Consider the following 12,815-nt stretch of genomic DNA (forward strand, 5'->3'; position numbering starts at 1 on the left):
GTTAAGATATCCAACAGTGTATCTAATCGTCTAACAGGAACATATTATTGCAACAACTCCTTAAAAATGTGAAGATCACCTGGCTTTTTATCAGAAAAAAATTCTCACCTATGTGTTTTCTGAACAACTAAAATGCACCAACTGCTGTCTGTATTATGCAAAACAAGGGAGGTAGCAGAATAATATTTTAGAAGCATTAGTTTTTCATCAAATCACAACATTGTTTTAATAAAATGAAAGATTTCCATTAATCAATGTTAAACATCAGCATTTATTGAGATATTGAACTGTTTGCATTGATTGAAATGAACAATTAAACAGACTGAAATGAGGATTCTGTGGAACTGGATTATGTCTCCTGACTTCTAATCACAGAAGTGTCCGTATATATTGGATTTTTGAACTGAAAATCTGCCAAAGAAAATCAAGAAAATGACAATTAAGATAGTTTGGTTTAAAAAGAGTGCCATATAATACACATTGTTTCATTCAAGTGACATTTTAAACCGAATAATGAACAATTACGTTTTTGTTTTTTGCGTTTTTTGCCAGCATTGCCTGGAATGGAGAGCTCTTCCTGGTTGACTGAAATATTTAACAGATATTTGGGTTATTTCCATTCTTAGCACATATACAGCTAATCTGTTTTTCCAAACACAAACATTGTCTTCTTACCATAGTATGGTTTTGCATCTGATGGATGACTTGCAGGTGGATCAGGAACGGGTCTAAAAACTGTTTTTTTAATTATTTTTTTAATTATATTTGTATAATTTTATCTTAAATTTACCAAGTAATAATGAATAAATCAACAAGTCACCTCTCTGAGGATCTTGCCCCTGCCGCACAGCAGGACTTCGATTTGGAGCAGGTACATCATTTTCTTGACATGAAAAAAGAAAATCCATTTATATAATTTTACCCCAAATCACAATGAAAAAAATTATTCATTTGAAACAAACTTGAAAATGAAGACTAATGTAAAATCTCACAGTTTGCACAAGTTTGTCACTATAGTGAACGGTGAAAAGAAGAGAAACACATACCATAAACTGTTGTGAAACCCCGACTCAGACCTCCAGAAATAGGATCAAGACAAACATGTTTATTCTTAGTATTGTATTGTATAATATTTCTGTCCCAACCAAGTGGCATCCATATTATGCTAGACCTTTTCTCATAATGCAATGCCTTATGTGGATTTTTAAGTGTGTATGTGTTGCAGAAGACCACTGGCTTTTAAGTAGAGCATTTAAGTGATGTTTCTTACCCCTGTTGCTTGTGTTTCTCTGTTCACTTCTTTCTGTATTCTGTGTTTCCTCGGGTGGGTTATTACCTAAGAGTCGAAAGGTTTTCATAAAGGTCAATAAACTCCAAAGAATGTCATTTACTGAACATCTCTGCTCACCTTCACTCTGAACTCCATTACCAGGATTAGATTTGGATGATCTTGCTGTTCAAAAGAAGAGAATACTTTTAAACAGAGCTGATATTGTAACATTAGTTTGTGTAGATACAAGAATTATACTTTTTTTAAGGAACCATCACTCACCACAATATTTTGAAAACAGACTCATTATAATAAAAAGGACAATAAACAATCCAGCTCCAGCAGCAAAGTAGAACCAGGGATTTAACTCATCAGGTCTTCCTACATGGACAATTACAGCAGGATTTTAGCAAAATGCAAACAGTATGAAATTCATGAAACACAAAATAAAAGGGATTCAAAAAAATCAAAGCATTGTTGAATTCCTTTCAAACTTCCTTTACCCCTTAACCCACACATAAACCGACCCATACCAAACCTGTCCCTAACATTATCTGTATCCCACCTCAATATGAACACAATAAGTACATAACAACGTTAGTAGTAAATTAAAGATATATAAACAGAGCAATTCCAACAGGGTCCTCTCACCATTGGTGCTCAGGCCCTAATAAAGTGTGACCAAAACCCCCAACAAGGACTGTAAAAAGTAAAAATCTAATATCAATTTACATTAAAATGCTGTCAAATATGTTTTTTGCAAATTAAAACTAAATTACCAGGATTATGGTGAAAAACAATAAAAGGATTCAAGATTCTTTACAGAATAAAAATACAAATTATTAAAGAAGGGATCAAGTCAAGAAATCAAAAGTAATCAAAATTATATTAAACTGACTTTAAATATCGAGCTGAATCTCATATAATTGCGTAAATAAGTTCGATAAGTTATGTAAAGTTATTAGTTCGATAAGTAATATAAAAACATGAGCTGCACTGACTGACTGACTATATAATTTTTTACAGTGCTTATATTTTATATAAATATTTTTGTCCTTAGTTTTGTTATCAGTGATGTACATTGTGTTTTTCCGTCCGTGCAAGTGGGTTGCCCTGCATGTGTTTTGTGTTGGCCATGTTTTGTGAACAAGCTTGCAATGAACTCAGCATGGATGTGGCTCTTATGGTACTCATCATTTAGTTTTAGTGTAAAAAAATATGTTTCAAGTGTATTGGTAAATTAACATTATAACACTTAATGAAAGACATTTCAAGTTATATATATATATATATATATATATATATATATATATACAGGCACCGATACGCCATCCTGTAATGAAATATTGTTTCCACCAGTGATTTTCTGGCAACATTCTTTTTTTTTTAACATATTGTTTGTTTGTTTTTTATTAAAAACACGTGATTAACTGTTCTACATTGAGACAACGTCCCCCAGTCAATAAGCTCCATTCTTACATATTTCAAAGGACTGAACTTACTCTCAACTGGAGGCTCTGATTCTAGGATTTCCACTCTCCAGCGTTCCTTGCTCCGCTCACAAAAATACGGGCCAATATCTGAAGTCTCCAGATTTTGGATAAGGATGGAGAAGTTTCCTTCTTTGAACAGAAGGGGAAAAACACTCACTCGTCCGTCTGTCCTATCAAAGAAGATCCTGCTATTATTTATGATCCTTAGAAGAGGAGCTCCATTGGAGTTGTTGGTCCATGTCACAGTGTCTGTTTCACTGTCAAGGCTTATATTAAAGTGACATGGGAGAAAGACTTCAGATTTCAGAGAGGCGCTGATGGTGACCTCTGTCCATCCTGTGTTCAAGCGGTCCAGAGCTAAAATGGATGGGCAGCAAAATATAACCGATTCAGTATCATATCACACACATCTCTTAAGAGTTGATTCCTATCAAAAATTGTTCTAAAGAATGTTTAGAATTTTGTACCATTATTGATAACATTAATACATAATATTAGCCTATGCTACATCATATTCGACAATAAATACTGGCATTTTGAACCTACCATGTGAACACAAAGCACCAAAAAATATCCAGAGATGTGAAATGTACATGATGCATGTCATTCAAGATGTCAAAGTTTGCAAGACCAAGTCAGAGTTAGAGAAGGTGTAGGCTGATGTCCTTCACATGTTATTTCCTGTAAGTTCACACACAGATTCTTTTCATGTGGCGGTTTAGAGCTGCAAATTCACACTTCAAGTTACTTGACATTTAGGCAGTAACTGGCATGTAATCGTTTTCTACTGTCAGATAAGTGATATAACAAAGTGCAAACAGTGAAAAATGTGTTTTGTAATAGATTTGATGGCATTAAGGGCTGAGGATAGATAGATTTTCTTTTTGTGTTTTGAGGCTGCAAACGCCAGGCTACTTGCCTGGTTTCCATTTCTACTACCACATCCTGTAGCAAAGGCAAAGCAAGATCAACTTCTTAGTTAGATGGATGTGCTATTGCAAAACTAATGAGTGCAGCATAACAGAGATGATTCTTGTTCAACTCATTCACAAATCCTTTTATCACTGCATCACTGATGTCTAGTTACTTATATGCTTATACTTACCTTATGACAGAAATCTTGTTGGATAACTGCTACAATCTCAGCCTTAATTTACATAGAGGTATTGTATATTATTTCATTTAGACCTGCTTATAAACACAAAAATAATTCCTTGATTTTAAACAATAAAGTTAGATTGTCAAGTTAAAATGAACAAAGTAAAAACAAAAATGGATATTGTGCCCCAGCCACAAGAGCAGGTGTTTTCATGTATTGCCTCTGCATGAGCTAGTTTAATTAAAGATCCTCTTGCAACAACCACAACATGACTATGTGAAAGTGTTTCCTCTATATGACCTTAAAACTAACACTGTCTAAATCATAATTTTAGTTCCCTTTCTTTATAGTATGCTTCACTATATTACAAGTTCATAAATCAAGTTCTATAGTAAGCCGTTTTACCATTTATTCCCTAAAATGTAGGTTTTCGTGCAACTAGGCCTACTTACAGTACTAGTACTTGCTGAAATGAAATTAACTTATTTAATAATTGATAATCTTTACAGCAGAACTGAATCAACACTGAGCTGACTTCAGCAGAACAGTGCACTATTTTCATTTAGAGCTGTTGTAGAGTTGAAATGAACTCTGCATCACTGAATCATTTTCCTGTTATCACTGAAAAGATGCTGTGAAACTATCAGTATTTTATAAAGAGCTATATAAATAAAGGTGACTTGACTTTAGTGTAAGATATTCATTAGATAGCCTACTGCTTATTAGATACTACTAATCGAATAGTGACTATTTAATTATTCTAGTAACTATACATTTAATTATACACTACTATAAAAATTATAACTTATTTTTAGGTAAGCCAACTAACATTTCAGACCAAAGATATCCTGACTATCCTGAGATATACTTAATAGCAGTGGTGTAGTCTAGTTTTTTGTAGTGAGTATACTGTGATATACCAGCAGGATTTTCCCATATTGGATTATCGCTAAAAGCAAGCTCAGTGATCAACAAAAGTTTATGATATTTGCCTGTTTTGTCCATCAAGATAATTATCACAGATGGACATAACTTATATGAATTTTGAAGCCTAAATGCAGTCGCCAGAAGTAAAAAGCTAAAGATAGGCTATAAACGAACTACACCACAAATTCAACGTCACCATCACTAAGCTTCCGACAACTCTTTCCATTTTTATCTATAAAACATCTTCCCTGAATGTTTGAGTTAGATTAGTTTGTAAGAGCACAATTACAATCATAACGATGCTGTAAATGCAGACTGAGCTTAAAGGGATACTTCACCTTTGGAAAGATGAATGTGTAGAAATGTGAAATTATTTTTGAATTTGTAGTTTTCTAGACTGAGAAAGACAGAAATTTTATTTTTGGCTTACGTGGATGAAAGACAACAACTCCCAGAATGCACTTGCTTCGCTGCCCTAGGAGGCCACACCTACCGGTAACAGAGTGTAGTAGTTAAACAACAAGTAGGCTACTAGTGAGTCTCCGTGATGAGTCTGCCTGAAAATGTGTTTCGAGATTGCCCAAAAATGTCCGGGATTCGACTTTTGTGTTCTACAGTGGCCATTTTTCATGTTTACTGTGGCGAGCAGGACGAGTGATGGCCGGTGCAGAGCGGTGCGAGGCCGAGGGCATGATTACTGATGAGCGACAACTGTGAGACGCACTGGTTGCGTATCTCTCACGGATGAGCGGGAATTTTCTTAGCAATGTTAAAAAAGCACATCAACCGATAATTTGTTCATGTAAGCGTTCATGTAAACACTACATTCAGATTCATCAATTCAGTTAGATTGAAACAAAAGGTGTGCATGTAAACAATGAATGGCGACTGCAAAAAAAACCCTTTTGCTACGTTTGCACCTAAAACGTAGAAGTTTAGAAATGCTGCAGCTCCTTTTTGCATTTTGAATCTTCTGAGGGCGTTTTAGTGAGGACGGAAGAAAACGGAGGACTTTAGAAACGATGTGCAGACTCGCTCGGCATGCTCGGCTCTACAATTGGGTGTCATCAGTCATGACGTGTCCTTCCCTGATTCGTAAGCCACCCATCACATGACACGTCCCCGGAAGAAAACATACAATGAAAAGAAATCTCTGGTCTTCGATATTTCTAATCTTTGGGGTAGCTTACTTTCTCCTTCACCAAATCTGAGGAATAGTCAATATGTTTCCTGTTTACACCGGCACGTGCCATGCCCAGTGTTGGTGAATGGTCAAGTGATCTGCATTTTCAGTCGTTTTAATGTGGACGGAGATCAATTCTAATATGCAGATAAAACACTGGTGTGGACGGTAATCGGATTCGTATTCGTTTTAATTTTCCGTTTTTAAACGAAAACGCAGTAGTGTGGACGGGGCTTCAGCTTTCTCCACAGAACAAGAGCCTGCTAGCTTAGCTTCCAAAAAAAATGGCTGATATGTGTACATTACGTGAATGAGATCCCACCCTCTATGGGCGGGTGGAAAACATGCGGGACAGCCCCTACTTACTGACTGTAGTCTTTAGTTTCTGGCCAAAAAATCCTCTGATGACACAAAATGACGATTTTTGCGTCATCGGAGGATTTCTTACAGACAAAAAATACATAAATCTTTTGTCTAAGGGGGATATGAGGGTGGAAAGGTGGTAATTCGAAAATACTACAGGTTTTCTACAAATACAAAGCTAAATGTGTTCACCACAGACCTTATTTCATTTATTCCATTTAGACAAACCCCTTATTTAAAAAAAACATTGACTTCGGAAAGATGGAACCGGAAGTGCTAAAATGCTAACTCGCTTCCGCGTTTTGGCCTACAAAGTGATGTCATACCTGCACCATATTCCATACCTCTATTTAATTATAACCCATCAATACTTGAAGAACCATGTTCTTGAAAAACAAAAGAGTATGACATCATAATACAACATTGATATAGACTATCGACATAAATTTCACATTGCATTATCAGCTTTTTTCAAACCACATTAGCAGTAATTGAAAACGTACTTGGAAACTGCAATTTAATGTAAATTACATATAATCTTTTATCATTATCTGTATAAACACAGTATCACCTGGCATAAGTGCCATTAATAAATCTATCAATCATTTCTTCACAATCTCAATCTTCTTAAAATCTCATTCAAATAATTTTTACTGAACTTACCTTCATCGTGTTCTTCATTAATAGAGCAAGATTTGGATGATCTCATACATTTCATACAACGGTTTTTTAAGCCTGCATATTGTTTTACAAATAAATAAATTGGAGTCAGTTCATCAATTCTCTAAGTAAATAGTAATTCATAAAATTTTTACTTTGGATAATGAATGAAAAGTATAATGCTCACCAGTGAGATTAAATACAATACAAAGAAGAGTGAAAAGTCCAGCTCCAGCAAAAAAATAAACCCAGGAGTTATGATAAGAGTTCTCCACAGTTTCTGTGCCACAAATAGAAATGTTATGTTATATAAATGTAAAATGATCCATGTTATAATAATTATAATATTTATCTTGAATAAATTATTATCCTCACACTATTTTGTGATTCCTCTAAATGAATTTGAAACTTTCCCATGCGGATCTGAACTTACTCTCAACTGGAGGCTCTGATTCTAGGATTTCCACTCTCCAGCGTTCACTGCTCCGCTCACAAAAGTACGGGCCGATATCTGAAGGCTCCAAATCGTGGATGAGGATGGAGAAGTTTCCTTCTTTGAACAGAAGGGGAAAAACACTCACTCGTCCGTCTGTCCTATCAAAGTAGATAATTCTATTATTCATGATCCTTAGAAGAGGAGCTCCATTGGAGTTGTTGGTCCATTTCACAGTGTCTGTTTCACTGTCAAGGCTTATATTAAAGTGACATGGGAGAAAGACTTCAGATTTCAGAGAGGCGATGATGGTGACCTCTGTCCATCCTGTGTTCCAGCGGTCCAGACCTGAACAGTGGAAGAGCATCAAACTGTGACTGATCAAACTTTTCATCTCTTACAGGTAAAGCTATAGATATGGAGATTGAAGATATAGTTTTATCTATAACTTACCATTTGAAGACACCAGAACAGTAAAAAATATCCAAATCTTTAAAATGTATGCCATATTTGTCAAGCAAGATGTCTGTGGAAGTCACCAAGCACTAATTCAAAGAACCTGTTAAGTCTACTAGTCACTTGATATTTCTGGTATAACCACACGCACACACTGCTTTTCACGCTGTATGTCACCAATATAGGTGTAATTTCTCAGCGCAGCTGCAAAGGAAGTGTTTATTTGTTATTATTGGTATAACCATTTTTCCGGTTGTAAAACACGTCAGATCAGCACAAAATTATTGATTACTATGGAGCCCATCACATGACATCCAAGAAAAGTAAGTAAATCGTTCGTACTATTTACTAATTCGTTCCATCGTGTGCACAATTTACTAATCCGTTTCCTTTTGCAAATCCAGGGAACCCAGATAGCATCTGAAATACTAGCAATTTAAATACTGTATTTTCTCAGTAAACATAAAAACAGTTGCAGAAATGTACAGATATAAATAATTTTGCTGTATGGAAATACAGGGTGATAACTGCTTAGCAATGAATGTAATTATAGACAAAGACAGCTCTATACCTAAGGAGCAGTGTGAAATGGAAAATGATGAGTAATCTACGTCTAATCTACGAGTAATCTAGTAATCTACGCCTAGCACATGAAATGCAGGAAAAATAGTAGGCCAAATCGTTTGCACGATTTACTAATTCATTCGCAGATGGCAAATGACATCTGGCCCAGTTGTGGCCCACATTTGACCAAGTGTCCATGACACCTAACCCCAGCTGCTCCCGATGAACTGGATGGCGTCTTGCATGGCTGACACCGCTGTCGGTGTAGGAATGAATGGGTGAATGTGAGGCAAAATGTAAAGCGTTTTGATGGCCATTGGGTCTATGAAATCACTATATAAATGCAGTCCATTTACCATATAGCAAGGTTCGATTGCTCTGTTCATGCAGTTTATTTAATTAAATGAGAACGCTGCCATCCAAACCCTGGTGCGTACCAAACAAACGGACCGAGACTGGGACCCATGAAAAGATGGTGGGGTGGCCATTTACCAACCTTTCAGAAGTCCATTGCAACACAGCATTCATCAGTGAATGCAACTACAGTAGTCAACATTTGAAGTGGATCAAAAAAGTGAATCAAAGTTAATCTAAGACAAGAACGGGTATTGTTCAAAATTCATGTATAACTTTAAAAGGTTTTAAACCACTTCAAATGTTGACTAGTATTTAAAAATGAGTTTTCATGTAAACGTTTCTCTTCGTAAGCTTTTGTTAGGGGTGGTTGAACTGCCAGCCAACCACTTGATTCTTTTATAGCTGCCCTTTTAATATAAATAATTCGTTTGACAGAAACTTCCCTTCAGCCTTTATCTGAAGGGGTTCTTCTTTATAAATAACTCATGAATCTTGCAGTTCGATAATTCAATTGGCTTTATGCACAGCTGCACTAGTTCCTGAACTTAAGCCAGCTCCTTGTTTCCTGTCTGCCATTATTGGCCAAATTGATTAATTCAGGTGTATCTGATTATTGTTGCTGTGACTACTGAGGTCAAGCACACCTGAATTAATCAATTTGGCCAATAATGGCAGACAGGAAACAAAGAGCTGGCTGAAGTTCAGGAAGTAGTGCAGCTGTGCATAAAGCCCATTCAACTTTTGAAAATTATAGTTGTTTTTATGCCTTTTGACACCTCTTTTCCGATGGCATGAGGGCTGGACAAGCTGTCACTCACATGAGACCGACAAATAGCAAACCACAACCATCCAATCAATTAAACAAAATCAAGTCCCGCCCCACATTTTTTCTTATTCGAGATTTTTTAATCGGATATACTTCACAACAGTTTGCGCATAACTGGTTACGGATTTCTAACCACATATACAATTTCCTACTACCATATGAATGCTAATAAAGCTGTACACTCAGCTGTGATTCAACTGATATTGTTGGTATACTCTTGTTTAAAGCTGCAGTCTGCTGTTTTTCTTTTGTCGCCATCTCTGTTCGAAATCTGCAATTGCAGTCATTTGTGGAATTATGAACTTTACGTGGGTGTACCTCGACACAGCACAGTGTGGATTAACATAATGTTTGAGGAGAATATGCAGCTGTCATTCTACATTTAAAGCTGTCAGACTACATTTAAAGCCCTTCAGATATTTATCTTTGTTTTCACATGGGCCGGTTGCAGTCTCTTTTACCAAATTCTCAGTCTGAAGTCTTTTGCATTTTACAGCGGGTGAATTTCTAGTTGTGACTGGTAATTGTCATTTGACCCTTTCTGGATCCGCCATCAAATTTATTACCTTAATTGGTAACACTTTATAATAACTACACGCTAATAATCATTAGTTAAGCATGAGTAAACCATTAATTCATCATTCATAAAGCATTAAGCAGTTCATTAATACAGCTATAAATGCTTTCTTCTTGATTTAAATGCATATCTATAATTTGTTTAGTAATTGTATTTTCATCCTTTATTAATGATCAATTTATCATTTCTAAATGAAGAATTGCATTTTTTATGAACCAGTTAATTAAGAGTTTTCAGTGGTTCATACGATTACTTAGAGCGAGTAAGTAAATGATTAATACACTATTTAAATGTACATTCATACATCTTATTATTCAGACATATAGTGATGGTTACTTAATGTGTTAATAAATGCTTTATTAACATTGATTAATGCTGTAATTAAGGGTTAATTTGGGTAGTTATAAAGCATTTAGTAGTGGTCAGTTAACTATGTTCGTGAGCTCATCTAAAGTGAGGACTATTCATGCCTTGTAAAGCATTTTTAAAGGCTGTTAAATATTTCTATGTTCTGTATCACTGCGTTGTGTTTGTTACTTTTTACTGTTTAGAAGATTGATGAGCCTTTAAATCGCCTTTATAAATGCTTTACAAAGCATGAATAGTCCTCACTTTAGATTAGCTCACAAAAATAGTTAACTAACCACTACTAAATGCTTTATAACTACCTGTATTTACTACATTTACTCACACTTTCTAAGTGATCTTATGAATGACTGACAACTCTTAAACAACTGGTTTGTAAATAATGCTATACTTCATTTAGAAATTATTAATTGATCATTAACAAAGTATGAAAATACAATCATTGAACGCATTATAGATATGCTTATAAATCAAGAAAAAAGCATGTATAGCTATATGTATAAACTGCATATTAATGTCTATTAATGTTTTATAAATGATGAATTAACTGTTTACTCATGCTTAACTAATGATTAATAGTGTGCAGTTATTATAAAGTGTTACCGTTTAATTATATCAAGTGCTGTGAGAAAAGGCAACAAGTCTCCACCCCCAGCATTCTCACAGTCATGGTCTATAGCCAAAAATCCTTCTTTATGTGTACAGATGTAGAGAGCTATGGCAAGGAGAGAGTTTTGAACATTGGCTGGAAATATACATGTTCAATTTATTTTGGATAATTTTTAACCCAAAAAGTTAAAAACTGGAGCTTTAATGGAAAAAAAAAAAGATATATATATATATATATATATATATATATATTGAGGTCATTTAAAAAACTCAGGGCTGAGGGTAGACTAGTTTATCGTCACAGTTAGAGTTGCTGGTTTCCATATTCACCACATCCTGTAACAAGTCAGCATGTGATTGTCTCAGATAGATAAATGTCCTCTTGCAAAACTAGTGAGTATACCAGTAACCTATAGTATGCCAGTGATAATTAAAGGGCATCTCACTCACTTTAAAAAGGACCATATCATCAATGCCTTTTACAGCACAAGCGCCAATCTGAACGGTGTCTTTCTGTGCAAAATCTGGTGTAAGCATGACAGGACAGATTCGTCATTACAAATGAATCATTAAAAATAAAAGATAAGAAATCAGTGGTTTTTAGTTGCTTTAAGTGCATGAATCCAAAAAGTCTGCACAATTGGTCCTATGACAGTTTCCGATAAGTGAGTGAAAGCTTACTGCATGTTGTTGTCTTTCAGCGTGGCAAAGTAATTTAATTCCAATTAAACTTTGATCGGACTCCATTTTATAAAGACCTTGAATTTAGGTTAGAATGTCAATTGGTTATTGATCAGTTATTTAATATTTTAGCAACACATTTCATTGTTCTGTTCTATTCTTTACTTTATGTATATTTATATATATATATATATATTGAATTACACTCATGGTCTATAGCCGAAAATCCTAAATGAATCCAAAATCCGAAAATGAATTAAAGTAACGTTTACTTTAGACAGAGGTCATGGCCACTTCTACAGATACAAGCCAACCAATATTACTTTTCTGATAGCTTTGGGTTGGTCATGCCAGGGTTTCCCACATACACAGTAACCCAATTTAAGTTGGTCGAGCCACATTTTTCTGTCCTTTAGGCAAGGCAAGGCAAGGCAAGTTTATTTATATAGCACATTTCATACACTATGGCAATTCAAAGTGCTTTACATTGAAATAAATCACAAAGGAAAATTAAAACAGTAATTCAAAATGCCTTACATAAAGGAAACAAATATCACACTATGGCAATAGGCAAGTAAAAAGATGATACATAGAATAAACTTCTAGGGTTTTACTCTTACACGGTGTCTGTGGTGTTTATTCGGCGCATCTAAGAATTCCATTGGACGTCTTCAGTTGTTTTGTCAACAGGTAGGTCTTGTTCCATTGGGTCAACAGATTTAACGGAGCTCCTGGCTGCGGCCTGGTGCCTTTACTCCTACAGCCAGCTGACATTTTATTTTATTTTTATTTAAACTATAAATCCCTGCACCCTTTTCAGCATCTTCCTAAATACTCAGAACTCTTTTCAAATGTTAACATGAATTCACAATGGGAACCTTTGTACCAGTCACACTGAGACATTTCAAATGATACCACACATGTATAAAATTGTTCACAATAAAGTTTAAA

General features: G+C 35.1%; 1 protein-coding gene across 5 annotated transcripts; it reads right to left on the reverse strand.

Annotated features, from left to right (window-relative positions):
- Positions 1–251: 251 nt before the first annotated feature.
- On the reverse strand, positions 252–8,004 carry LOC120478627 (uncharacterized). Of its 5 annotated transcripts, none has more exons than XM_089121345.1 (11): positions 6,999–7,016; positions 3,310–3,444; positions 2,773–3,120; positions 1,553–1,651; positions 1,409–1,453; positions 1,271–1,336; positions 1,047–1,076; positions 821–883; positions 676–735; positions 526–585; positions 252–411 (listed from the first exon to the last, which is right to left on the reverse strand). In XM_089121345.1, the coding sequence occupies exons 2-11, from the start codon at positions 3,368–3,370 to the stop codon at positions 350–352; spliced, it is 894 nt and encodes a 297-aa protein (XP_088977471.1). In that variant the 5' UTR covers positions 3,371–3,444; positions 6,999–7,016; the 3' UTR covers positions 252–349. The 5 variants fall into 5 exon arrangements, with proteins under 5 accessions (XP_088977471.1, XP_088977470.1, XP_039526524.2 ...); XM_089121344.1 differs by lacking the exon at positions 6,999–7,016 and adding an exon at positions 3,869–4,312; XM_039670590.2 differs by lacking the exons at positions 2,773–3,120; positions 3,310–3,444; positions 6,999–7,016 and adding exons at positions 7,429–7,776; positions 7,882–8,004.
- Between the last annotated feature and the right edge of the window lie 4,811 nt (positions 8,005–12,815).

The sequence above is a fragment of the Pimephales promelas genome, chromosome 16, assembly GCF_988280905.1.
Source record: "Pimephales promelas chromosome 16, fPimPro1.hap1.1, whole genome shotgun sequence".
Classification (NCBI taxonomy): Eukaryota; Metazoa; Chordata; class Actinopteri; order Cypriniformes; family Leuciscidae; genus Pimephales; species Pimephales promelas.